A 12,690-nucleotide genomic window follows, 5' to 3' on the forward strand; every position below is an offset into this window, starting at 1 on the left:
AATTAAAAATATTTTGTCTATATTTTTTTATGTCATTTTTAAGTCAATTTGGTTATTATAAAATATCTCCGATTAAATTATTATTATCTCCCTAAATTATTAAAACTTCTGAAGAATTTAAAGAAAACATGATGTGGAACTATGATACTATATATATTACATAGTTTACTGTTAATATCAATATTATTAGGTTTTAAATTGTAACATTTTTATTAAATTATCGTAATTTTTCATTAAGGAGGATCCTAACCGTGGGTCGAAACGTTTGAGGAGAGTTTTGTAATACATCATAAAATTGATTATGCAACAATAACTGGCGTCGGCTTTTAAAGGCTTTTTCCTATTCGTGATTTATTTCACACAGCAGAGGTTTAGACATATTAATATGTTAATATCGATACAGAAACATGCTCACCCTTTTGTCCTCTCTAAAAATCCATCCTGTCTGTGCTCTAGAAAATGTGATACTTTTAGTAGACATTTGCGCTACCATAATATCACTAGACATAAGAATATCAACTTCATCCTCTATTTCAAGCTCTGTTTCCTAAATACAAAAAAAAGGATTCTTTCAATATAACATATCGATATAATATTAATGTAACAATTTTAATATATGTACGTACAAGATTAATGATGTAATAAATAAAAAAATCTAATAACTGCCTAGATTGCTGTTTGTCATTGTAGAACTATCTCAACATAAAATAATATTTATTATGTATGTATATGTTAAGACATCTATCGAAGTGCTAGAGTTTTCATTATATGTATAAATATAAAATATAAAATTTATAAGGTATACAAAAGGATATACAAAATAAGTTTTTTGCATATTACACATGTGAAAGCATAAACATAAAGAAAATAAATGGATTTAATGTACTATTAACCTCATATCTCACTCTTTGGAAAAGTTTGGCTTTATTGTCGAGGACAGTCAATGAATGGCTAGGCTTTTGGTCACCATTAAAGATGAAAGATATGTCACCCCTCTCCCACCTCATATCATTAAAATCTACAAGAGTCGTATCCATCCTAATTGAAGCTCCACTTTTGTGTATCTTACATATATCTGACGGCAACACTCTCGAGACTAGCGGTACTAAAAGAACAAACGAATTTATTATTGGCTGATCATTGGACAGGAAATATAAAAAAATTATGCAGAATATACAAAATAAAATAAGTCATTTGATTGAATCATTACTAGCAAAATTTGTAATAAACTTAATAAGATATATTTTCTTCTCAAAGATTTTTTTGTAAAGAGGATATCGATAATTATATACAAATTCTTTTTTAGTTTTCATAAGCGTATATATTAATTTTTTTCATAGGCATTTATAGAATACAATTTTTAATAAAAAGGAAACGTTTTTTAAATGTTAGTGTCTATAAGTTATTCATAGTTTTGGATTTAATCAGCACTCAATTTCATCGAAACTCACCCCAACTTTGAAAATCCCATTTTAATTCCATATAAAAATCACCCATTTGATGCAATGCAGCAACTAAATTTGGCCTTCTTTCTTCCATTTGTTCTCTCGCTTGTTGCTTCAATTTACGTACTAAAGATGATACTATGAAAAACATTTTTAAATTAATCTTACGCATCATAATTATAGAATCATATAAGACATATCATTCCTACTAGATCATCTGCATGTTTAAATTCACTTGTAACTTATAAAAACTGAAATTAATGCTTTATACTAGGAATTTTTTTCCAAATTATCTAAGTAATAGCCAATTTGTTAAAAGAAATATTCTCTCTGTATAAATATGTTACAATACATTACACAAAATGTAAGTTAAGTAAGAGAAATTAAAATTTAAATTTTAACTATTCTTTTTATAACTAATATATTTCTTATCAAAATAGGTAATTTCTAAATCTATTATTATTATTTTATACGAACTGGTTATTCTATCTCCGTAACTAATTGCTTCGGCCAATGGACTCCAACCAGCTAGATTCTTCACCTTTACAGGTGCCCCGTGTGTAAGCAATAATTGAACACATGCTGTAACATAATGAAACAAACTATATATCCAATCTATTTCAATTTAAAAATTAATTTTAATATTTTACAGCCTCAATTTTAACATTTGAATTTTATGAGTATATATAAAATTCGTTATCAGTTTATATATCGTGTTTTTAACATCTGAACAGATGGAATAAAATTATATTTTTTAAACATTCTAATGCGATGAAATAAGACAAAAGATGTCCGTACCTTTTCTTCCTAACATCACAGCTAAATGCAAAGGTGTGTTTCCTGTAACGAACATACATGAAAGATTTAAGTATATAAATATATATCTTTCTGCAGAATTCCAAAAATTTTGGAACAAACAGTTTTTATTGCAATAACTGTTTTTTGTATTTGCATCCATTTCGAGAAATTCAGCAAAATTTTTTTGTGGGATAGTTTTACTTTCTTAAAAAAATTAAGCAGATGGAGGATTTTTAGTATGACGGTCAGAGAATCGTTTTGGCTAATTTCAGTCAAAATCTCATTGTTATACAAGAACTTTCAACTTTCTTTTCATATCTATTTTGGACAATTTTAGAAATTTAACTATTTTGACTACCCATATTTTTAAAACTATCCCTATGCTCAACTTAAAATTTGTCTGAGACTAATGTGTCATACAGCATTGTTTGAGATTAACGTTCCATCATATAGCATACATACAATTTGATTTGAAATTGCAGGGCCATGTAAAAATCAGCAAAGTTTGCAGTCACTCGTTCACAAGCATAACAATAAGTCATCACAATGAAAATGATGTCAAATATCTCCAAAATGACATTACCATGCTTTGTTGTTTTGCTTGGGTTTGTTTTTGACAGACTGGTCTAACCGGGAAATGATCAACTCCCTTGTAGTATTAAATTTTTATAAAGGAAGCAAACCTTGTTTATCCTTTTCAGCAATATCATGTGTACCAATCAAGATCTTCAGCGTCTTCACGTCCCCTTGAAATATACATCTGTGAAGCGGATACTCCTCGTTCTCCTGCGCCATGATCATCGGCATCCGAGATCCCTATCATGCGCGTTACAACGGCAGAACTGAACACAAACTTTGACGTTTCGTATTACAACATGTGCCATGCATGACGTCGACGCGGATCATCACGATTACTGACGTTAACTGGACGTTAACAGGTATCACAATGCACGCAAGTCTCGCCCTCCGGCGAGCTTGCGACTTGACATGTTGACACTTTGATTAATATATACTTTTACGTAATTGTCATATTTCTTTCCCTTCTCCTCTTATCTTATAGTACCTTTATCGACACTTCCTTGTGTTAAACAACAATACTTCTGTAAGTTCAAATCTTGGCGCCTCCGTGGGAATCGCAATCAACATTATGATCGTGTTTGCTTCAATTATTTTCAATTCTTCTCAAATTTATAGCTCCAAGTTCCCTTCCCGTTAGTTACGGAACACTTGTACGACCGAATGCAAAATGCGCGCGCGCATGTGTGTGTGTGTGTGTGTGTGTGCGTGTGTGTGTGTGTGTGATGTATGTGTATACTTTGAGGCCTAACCGCTCTTCCCTAATAGGATATCAACTTGACAGTGTACTCGACGGAGTCACTGCGATACGGATGGCCGAAAATGACAGATCGGCAATTTTTAACCCTCGTGAGCCTCGTTACATTTGCTCGCACGGCTGACACGCTCCGTCTCGAGGAACATATTCGGAAAATCGGTGCGATCGTGCGATCGTACAACCGAGTAAACGTCAACGCACATTGAAGGAAAAGCGATCGTCCGAGAAAGCTATTCACTCATGGCAAACATGGCACTCCGGGACATGTTCAACGATTGTATCGCGCTCGATGACATTCGACGCGCGCGTAATTATTATATTTACTGAACGTACGCGAAAATGTTTTTACGCTCGCAGACAAGTCCGTAATGCGGCCACACCGGCGTTTGCATCTGGTGGGACCTACGGTGGCAAAAATCACCGTTCGATATCGCCGCCTACACTCATTTTAAAATTGGCGACAAGCAGCCACGTTCATGAGGATGAACCTATAATTAGCCAATTCGTCGGATATTTTGAGAATGACATTGACATAATTTTTCAAAATTGTTATAATCAGTTTCAAAATTTTTCAAAATTTCTATGTAATTGTATACCTTTTTAAACAATTTTACAAATTTTTTATATGAATTGGAACACTTTAAAAGAGAAAATCATAGAACTCCTCATATATGTGCGAATTCTGGAATATTCTAAGATTTCTCATTTTATAATTCTATAGCAAACTTGAAAAAAATCAAAGATGTTTAGGATATTTTTTTAGAAACTTTTATAAATTTAAAATTGTTGGGAAATTGTTACGAGATCATTAAGCCCTTGTACACTAGTGTCATCTGCATCTATTCTCAAATGATAAACTACATAGTCACATCGTTTTGAACTTAGCCGATATGTCAGTAAGCCCTCTACAGTCTTAAAATATTTAATATAAATTATCCAAATGTTTTATTAAACATAATTAAATATAATTAAAAACACAAGAAAATAAATAAAATAATAATGACGCCTAATTAAAATTTTGTTTTATTGTTAAGCGGGGAGCACAGATTCTTGTCTAACGTCCCAGCAAACGAGAATGGATTGAAATGGATTGAAATGAATTCAGATTTTCAGAAATATCGATTCACGAATATTAAAATGAATGCTTTTCAATCCTGAAAGCATTTTTATTCATTTATAGGAATTGCATGGAGCATATCTCTATGTCATTCAATCTAAAACTAATATTAGCTTTTTCTGTGCATTGTGAAATACTGTTCAATTCAAAATTTTGAATAGGAGATGCAATTTTTCAATCCAATTGAATCAAATTAAATCCAAAAAAAAATATTCGCTATTTAAAATACGCATTCAGATAGAAAAAAATTTCAATCCATTCTCGTTTACTGGAATCTTGTCATTTTGCTTCTTATCCGATTTTTTGTTTTATATCGCCCGAGATAAAAGTTAATGAAAGAAACAAGAAATATAAAAATTGTTAATAAAACGGTTGCAAAAGAGAAAAAAGCAAAAGGTAAAAAACAAAAAATAAGAAATAAAGAGCACATTGTAAAATAGGTTTTAAACGTGACGATTTCACGATTTTGCTTTGTATATTATGTTAGATACATTTCGAAAGGAATGAAACTAGTATGACATCAATAAGTAAAAAATGAGTTATACCTTCGATTTTAATAAATAACATAAATAAAATTAATCAATCACTAGAAAATGTTGGTAATTCATTTGTTGTCTTATGATGGAAAAAAATCTTTAAAAAAAAAAATCTTTAAAAAAAAAATTTACGCCAAGTGCTTAAAAAAGGTGTTGAATATATTCTTCTTAATCAAAAACGGATATAATAATAAATGTAATTAACCAAGTATTTCACGCAAGACAAATAAGACTAAAAGTAATTCATAAAAAAACAAATAAATGTACAAAAAAATAAATCACGTAAAAATAAATTGTCCTATTCAATATTGAATAGGAAAGGAAAAAATAAAAATTTAAGGGACCACTCACATTCTATAAAATTTGCAGAATTTTATACAAAATGATTTTATACAAAAATGATAAATATGATATTTATTTAATATTATTTTTTAATTTAAATACATTTCTTAAATGTATTTCTTATATTGCTAATTTTAGAAAGAAACTTATTCGATACGAACAGCATACATAAAAGTATCTATTATTGCATTAATAAGGAATAACATTTTTCTATTATATAAAAAATAATTTGCACTTTTCTGGTCTGTAATTTAATATTAATTTTTTTTTCAAAAAATGAATATATAATCTTATATATCTGAAAGTAAATAAATAAAATGTTTTTAACAAGAAAGAATTAGACATAGATTAATGTATCATCGATTGTCCACACGTCATTATCAAATTTCTGAAGTAGTTCTATTAAACGATCGTATAGTAGGATTTTAATATCAATGGCCCATAAAAAATCCAAATGGGTAAACAATTTATGTTGATTTTCCTCCAACAGAATTACATTCGGCAGATGCCTATATATTTCGAGGACATTCTGGGAACAAAATGTAGAAGACTATGAAATTAATACGTTATTCCGAGTGAACATCGGACAGTGATAGTTTAAAATTTCATTATAAAAAATTATAAAAATAAACAAAATTTATTTTAAAGATAAAAAAATAGCACTTTAAGATAGTGTAGACAAAACAGAATTAAATTTCTTTAACCGCAATATCATTCAATATGACCGAAATCATTGTTTTTTACTGATTCCAATTTTTCGGAAATGTAATGTGATAGAATTTTTCTGAGCACACGGATTCCAGCGGCAAAAAATCTTCGAGAAATAACATTTCACACAAGCCAAAGACAAAAAGAAATTACATTTTATCGGACAGTGTAATATAAAAAAAAAATTATGCGATTCAATCCTTTAGAATGTCAAAGAATTCAAAATAATCTAAATTATTTATAAAGAAAAAAATATTTTTGATTCATTGGTTTTTTATAACATACTAGTTAATTGAATATTAATTAATTGTGAGATAATATAGTAGTTTAAATTAAAATCTTTCCTTAATCGTTTTCTTGGCTACTCATTAGATTTTTATATAAATGTATAAAAGTAGCTGGCAAAATAAACAAATAAATTTCTTGTATATAACGTATACATATAGATAATTGAAAAATTTTATTCCTTTTTTTCCGATATTTTTTTAATTAAAAATGTTTTATACATATAAAATTCAAAAGTGATCTTACCGATTTTAAAGCAATCATATCGTTAGCACCGTAGAACAAAGCTAAAGGAGCAGTAATTTTTTTAAAATCATACGTTAGAGGTGATATCTGTTCATATTGCTTGTAATTGTCAGCATATCCATAGTCGTAAGTTTGAAATTTCTCTGCAATAATTAATATTATTTTTCCACATAGATATGGAATTGAAATTAAGAGATATTCACAAATTTGTTATTTTTATTTAGATAAACATAAAATGTAACTGTAAACAACGTACTTATAATAAATACTGTAATTAATACTGCAATAGTATAATACTGTAATATTGTAATACTAATAAATACTATAACTAATAAATAAAATTATTATAATAATTTTATTAATAAAATTTTATCAATCTTATTAAATTATTAAATTATTATACCATTGTACTGTGTAATATAATAGTTTTCCTCTTTAATACATATTTGAAGGGAAGAGAAATACTCACTTGTAATCATATTTTGGATATAATGTTCAAATGTTCGCACGGAAGCGCCGTCTGGATAATTCGATAATATTTCCGGTAATACCGTCTAAAAACGAAAGGCTTCATTAAAAACAATTTTGATTTATTATACATAAAAATATAGAAATTTTATTTTGTAATTTTTATAGTTTTTATAAAAAATAGTGTTACAATTTGCAAAATCGTGCTAAATTGCAAATGTACCTACAGTATTAAATTGCTCTGGATTAGATCCGGCGATTAGAAATATTATTGCAATGCAGACAATCTGAGTAATTGCCTTATCTGTACACAATGTTCTTCCCACCTTGATACTCGTTGATGATAAGGAGGCCACTTCATAAATTTCATTAGAATAAAGAAATTCCTAAACAAAAATAAAATATGTAAACATTGAATTGTAATTGAGATTATATAGCATATAATATAATGTAAGGAGCAAATGTAATATTATAATAATTATATATTAATTTCTACAAAATACACATAATAATTAAAATGCATAAATTATGTAGTTGAGACCAGAGGTGAAAGTAACACGGAACGAATGTGAACTTTGTAAGTATAACTGAAACAAATAAACGAATTGAAACATGTTCTAGCATATTGATTTCACTCTACTTCAGTTATGCGCGAGACATTAGGTTGAACGGTTATTTGTATAGTGGTTTGTGGTGAAGAATCACATTAAAAATAACACTTTAATCTCTATTATTTTTATAAATATTTTTAATTTTATTCACCTTTTATTCACCTTTTAATTGTTTATTATTATTTTTCTTTTTTATCATTTATATATTGATATTAAAAAATTTATTTATGTTTGGTTTTTTTTATATATGACACATTTATAAATAAATCTGAAGAAATTCTAAGAACATAAAGATAATACTTCAGTATTAAGAAAAAGGATAAATACAAGAAAATAATTCAGTGCATGGAATGTTAACAATGTGAGTGTTAAAAAAGGATTTTGCTTCGTTTATCTTACTTGTTGAAAAAATTAATTTTTTTTCTTTTCGTATTTCAAAAATATTGTGAAATTAAAATATACTTGTAAGTTTTAAGTATTAATTCAAATAGAACGCTTTCACACTTGTTTGCTTCTCTATTCTCTTGCCTTGTTTAAATAAATGATCACTTATAGTTATAGATTTAATTTAATTTTTATAATAGATTATTATAATTAGAATATCACATATATAAATTTTTAAAATTTGTCTGAATTTTATAAAAAATGCAGAACACATAGACATATATATAAACATATAGAAGAAATTTAGAGGTAAAATACATAATATTATAAAGAAAACGTTTTAATTAATTATTTTAATTATTTTAATTACTTTAATTAGTTATTTATTTGATAGCTGTACATAACTTTATTAATCATCATTTTATAATTAATAAATATATTAAATAAAATGTCGCGATTAAAGTTATTTTCCTATTAAGATTATTAGGCTAATAAGAAAGATAATGTTGATACAAAAAAATATATAAAATATATTTTTCTTTTTCTTAAAATACGATTGATGTCTGATTCTTACCACAATCTTTGGTATTTTATTAAAAATATTTTCCGGTAAGGGAATTCTTTCTTTCCAAATAGCAATCGGAGCAAGGCAGATTCCCAATTCTATTTTTGCATTGTATTCAGGTTTCATGGATAATAAAATAAATAACGTAGTAGTTCCCATCGAGTGACCGATGTAGTGCAAAGTTTGTTGTTTTGTGTAACTAAGTACGTAATCGATCATAGCTGGCAGATCTCTCGTTCCCATCTCGTGATAACTGGACAATAAAAAGTTAATTCTATTTTCTTTATTATTTTTTTAATGCTGTAAAACACTGATTATTCGTTACAAACTTTTTAACTCAATCAGGATCGATTTTTTTCTTAACGAGAATGTCGAAATATACAGTGTGTAAAATTATATAGGGTTTTAAAATGCCATAACTTATTTTTAAAGAATCAGTTAGACACTAAACAAATTTAAAGTTAATATTAAACAAATTTAAAGAAATATTATTTAAAATAGTTAACTATAATTTCTTTTAAAAGTATGTACATTATTTATTTATTTATGTACAGTAAACAATATTTAACTTGCTTTTGAATAATGTTCTTTAGGTTTCATTTTTTAACTTGTTTCTTTCAACTCAATTATAGCATTTTAAATCCCACAATTATTTTATTTACACATGTGTATAAATACACATGTGCACAGTATTACGAATTTTCATATATTTTATTAATGAAAAATTGATTTTTTTTTAATTGATGTTCTAAGTAAAATATGTTAAATAAAATTTAAGAAATATAAGATAAAAATACATGTAAATGATTAAAATGTCGAAAAAGAGTAAAAATTTCTTTAGATAATACTAGAATAAAATTTTACCTAAATTGCCAAAATTCCTTATTTCTTGGAGATATTTTTGTATGTGATCTGCAATAAGAAGTTCCTCTGAAATTTCCAAGCCATACGTCGTATCCTTTATCAGCCAATAAGAACGCTACAAGATAAGAATATAAATTAATTTTCTCATTATATTATCGAGTCAATTATTAGTACTCATTATTATAAAAATTTAATTGCTTCCTTCCTTATCATATATTTACCTTGATAATGTTCTATTTGAAGTTTTTGTTTGAAGTGTATTATCTGTTTTTTTTAAATATAAGATATTTTGTTGTTTAAAATATTTCGTTGTTTTAACAAAAAATTTAAATTATTAAAAACATTCTAATTTGATTAAAAAAGTAAAATAAAAGCTTGATTTAATAAGATCATCTTTTATCAATGTAATATAATAAATCTATTTTTATTAAGTGTATTTTAATAAATCGTTTCTTGTTATATAAATTGATAAATTTTATATTCGGAGAATTTTATTAAATCGATGCTGCTGTTTTTACGATAACAAAGATGATTAAAATAACAAAGTATTATTTATTAATTTTCTGAATTTAACAAATCTTGGTCAAATTTTATAAGATAATTTATTTATAAATTAACAGTTAAGATTCCTAATAAAGCTAATCTATTTACTTGCTAAATTCGTTAAATTTTTTTGTTTCTCAAAACTTAAGTGTTTATTATTTTGTCTCTATAAGATAATCTCTTGATCTATATTTCACGTAATAAATATTCATCAAGACTTTCACCCGAGTTTCATTGTCCCCCTTATAAGTTCTCAAAAATAAGTAATGTCAAGGTAAACATGTTGAGTCTTCAATTTTAGCGTAAACTGGACAAACAATCATACACATGCGTACGTATATGTGAGTGTAAATGTATGCAATTAACACAATATCATGTTCAGAGCAGTGAGACTTGAAAATATGAGATATTGAAAATTTCACAGTTCGTGCTTAGATTAGCAATATAAAATATTTGTTGTTCTTTTAATTATTATATCTATCTATATAATGTATATATTTAATTATTTCACTTTTTGATAAATTAATACATAGATTCATTTGAGGCATTAGGAATCAGCATTATTTGCACAAATATAATCAATGACAAAAAAATATATATATATAAATATAATTTAATAATTTCTGGACGTTTCGGCTTTGTTTTGAGCAGTAAATACATCTTCAGTAAATACATATATAAATAATTACCGACGACATTGAACAATTATATCGTTGTTTAATAAATCTCAAAATACATCTCATGTTTTTTCCAAATGCACATTGCATAGATCAAGTAATGATACGCGATGATCAACATTAATCGATGTTGTGACACTGCAGTTTCATAGCTGAGTGATGATGGATTGATCATCTCAATGCTAAATCAAAACAAGTATTTTCCTTACATAAGAAACTTGATGGAATTTGTAATATTAAATTTAAATATTATAAAAATTTTTTTATTCATCTCATAGACCAAGCAATCCGCATTTTACAATAGTTCATCAATTAATAATACGAAGGATATAAAGAACAAAATGAATATTGCACCATTAAACATTAAGTTTAAAAATTGGTCGACAAGAAGCGCTGACTCCTAATGTCTCGTGAATCTATGTTTTAATTTATAATTAAAGGAGTCTTTAAAATAGTTATTTCTTAAAATAATTATTTTTATTATTTATTATTATTCACTTTTTGATATATAGAAATAGAATTGTTTAAATTGTGCTGTGAAAGATTTTACACAAATTTAAAATGAATACAGAAAGTGAAATGTGAGAAATTCCGCTTGAAGTTATATTACTGATTTTTTTTTGCTGATTTGCTTGAAGTTATATTGCTATTATGACAAAATTATTCGGAATTTGATTAATATATCAGGTCATAATAATCAATACATATATCACTCACCAAGATCTTTCTCAGGACCAATCATCACCCAGCAGTCAGATGAACATATAATACCATGTTGAAGAAACACAATTTTTTTTCTTTGGTAATCTTTAGACAGTGGACTTCTTAATATCCTATGTATTACTAAGATATAACCATCTTCTGTTATGACATAATGTTCTTCGGTTAGGTAATCATATTTCTCTACCAATCCGGTCTGCATAGATATATCCCAGAGCGAAATAAAAGCAAAATTGTCGTTAACTTAAAACAATTAATGCAGCAAAATATTTCTTTTATCTAAGTAATTAATTTTCTCTCTTAATGTATATATAATTGCACTATTGTTTTTTTGAGTACATATTAAGAGACAATCTCATACTCACAAAGTCCAACGTAGTTACATTGTTTGCTGTTTGAATTTGTTCTGGCTTCCTTACTCTTATTATACCGGGATCCTTAGGAAAAAGATAGTTGAATATTGTTTTCTGAGAAAATGCAAAGTTTTCCCAAAGATTCAGTTTTGCTTCCAGTAAAACTGCAGTAAGCATAAATACGTTGAAAGCAAGTTTTATGCTCATTCTCATTGAAGTGTCGATACTTGAAAATGTAAATTACAACTTGCAAGTGCCGACTATTAGATATAAGTTTTATCCGGTTTTATGGCGTCTGTCATCATTTGCAGTTCAGAAAACCTACAAATATAATTGGTATTAGTTTATTGATTAATTATTTGGCGTTGATTCTTTGTTAACGTGAAGAATAATTATTAATTTTTTTAATCTAATAATTAAATTATAATTTTGTTAGAGTTTGTAAAATTTGTTTAAAAAAATTAAATTTATTTAAATTTTAAGTTTAAATGTTTAGAAAATTTGTTTAAACAAAATTATAAAGTTTGTTATTTGTTTTTTCATTAAAGCTTACTTTATAAAAAGTAAATATAAAAGTTGAATTGTTTATTAATAAATTACGCTAATAAAAACTTCAAGTAATATTCGAATATATTCTAATATTAAATCTTTTATTCTTATTTTTATTTTTGATAAATTCAGTAAAGAATTAATCA

The 12,690-nt window shown here is 26.7% G+C and overlaps 2 protein-coding genes across 3 annotated transcripts in view; both read right to left on the minus strand.

The window, feature by feature from the left end:
• Positions 1-3,908, minus strand: part of LOC108687276 (ankyrin repeat domain-containing protein 13C-like) — a 16,235-nt gene extending 12,327 nt beyond the window's left edge. Inside the window, exons 1-6 of the mRNA XM_018192969.1 lie at positions 2,927-3,908; positions 2,244-2,285; positions 1,923-2,027; positions 1,452-1,583; positions 894-1,105; positions 416-547 (exon numbers count right to left, since the gene is read on the minus strand). Of these exons, the coding sequence (XP_018048458.1) occupies positions 416-547; positions 894-1,105; positions 1,452-1,583; positions 1,923-2,027; positions 2,244-2,285; positions 2,927-3,050 (747 nt within the window). The 5' untranslated portion in view covers positions 3,051-3,908. The remainder of the gene's footprint in view (positions 1-415; positions 548-893; positions 1,106-1,451; positions 1,584-1,922; positions 2,028-2,243; positions 2,286-2,926) is intronic.
• A 1,720-nt stretch (positions 3,909-5,628) lies between these two features.
• Positions 5,629-12,690, minus strand: part of LOC108687257 (lipase 3-like) — an 8,329-nt gene continuing 1,267 nt past the window's right edge. For both annotated transcript variants that reach the window (XM_018192937.1, XM_018192936.1), the window contains exons 2-9: positions 12,008-12,316; positions 11,640-11,838; positions 9,703-9,817; positions 8,848-9,091; positions 7,506-7,664; positions 7,280-7,364; positions 6,811-6,953; positions 5,629-6,100 (exon numbers count right to left, since the gene is read on the minus strand). In XM_018192937.1, coding sequence (XP_018048426.1) covers positions 5,909-6,100; positions 6,811-6,953; positions 7,280-7,364; positions 7,506-7,664; positions 8,848-9,091; positions 9,703-9,817; positions 11,640-11,838; positions 12,008-12,208 — 1,338 coding nt within the window. In that variant the 5' untranslated portion in view covers positions 12,209-12,316 and the 3' untranslated portion in view covers positions 5,629-5,908. The remainder of the gene's footprint in view (positions 6,101-6,810; positions 6,954-7,279; positions 7,365-7,505; positions 7,665-8,847; positions 9,092-9,702; positions 9,818-11,639; positions 11,839-12,007; positions 12,317-12,690) is intronic.

The sequence above is a fragment of the Atta colombica genome, unplaced genomic scaffold (genome assembly GCF_001594045.1).
Source record: "Atta colombica isolate Treedump-2 unplaced genomic scaffold, Acol1.0 scaffold203, whole genome shotgun sequence".
Lineage (NCBI taxonomy): Eukaryota > Metazoa > Arthropoda > Insecta > Hymenoptera > Formicidae > Atta > Atta colombica.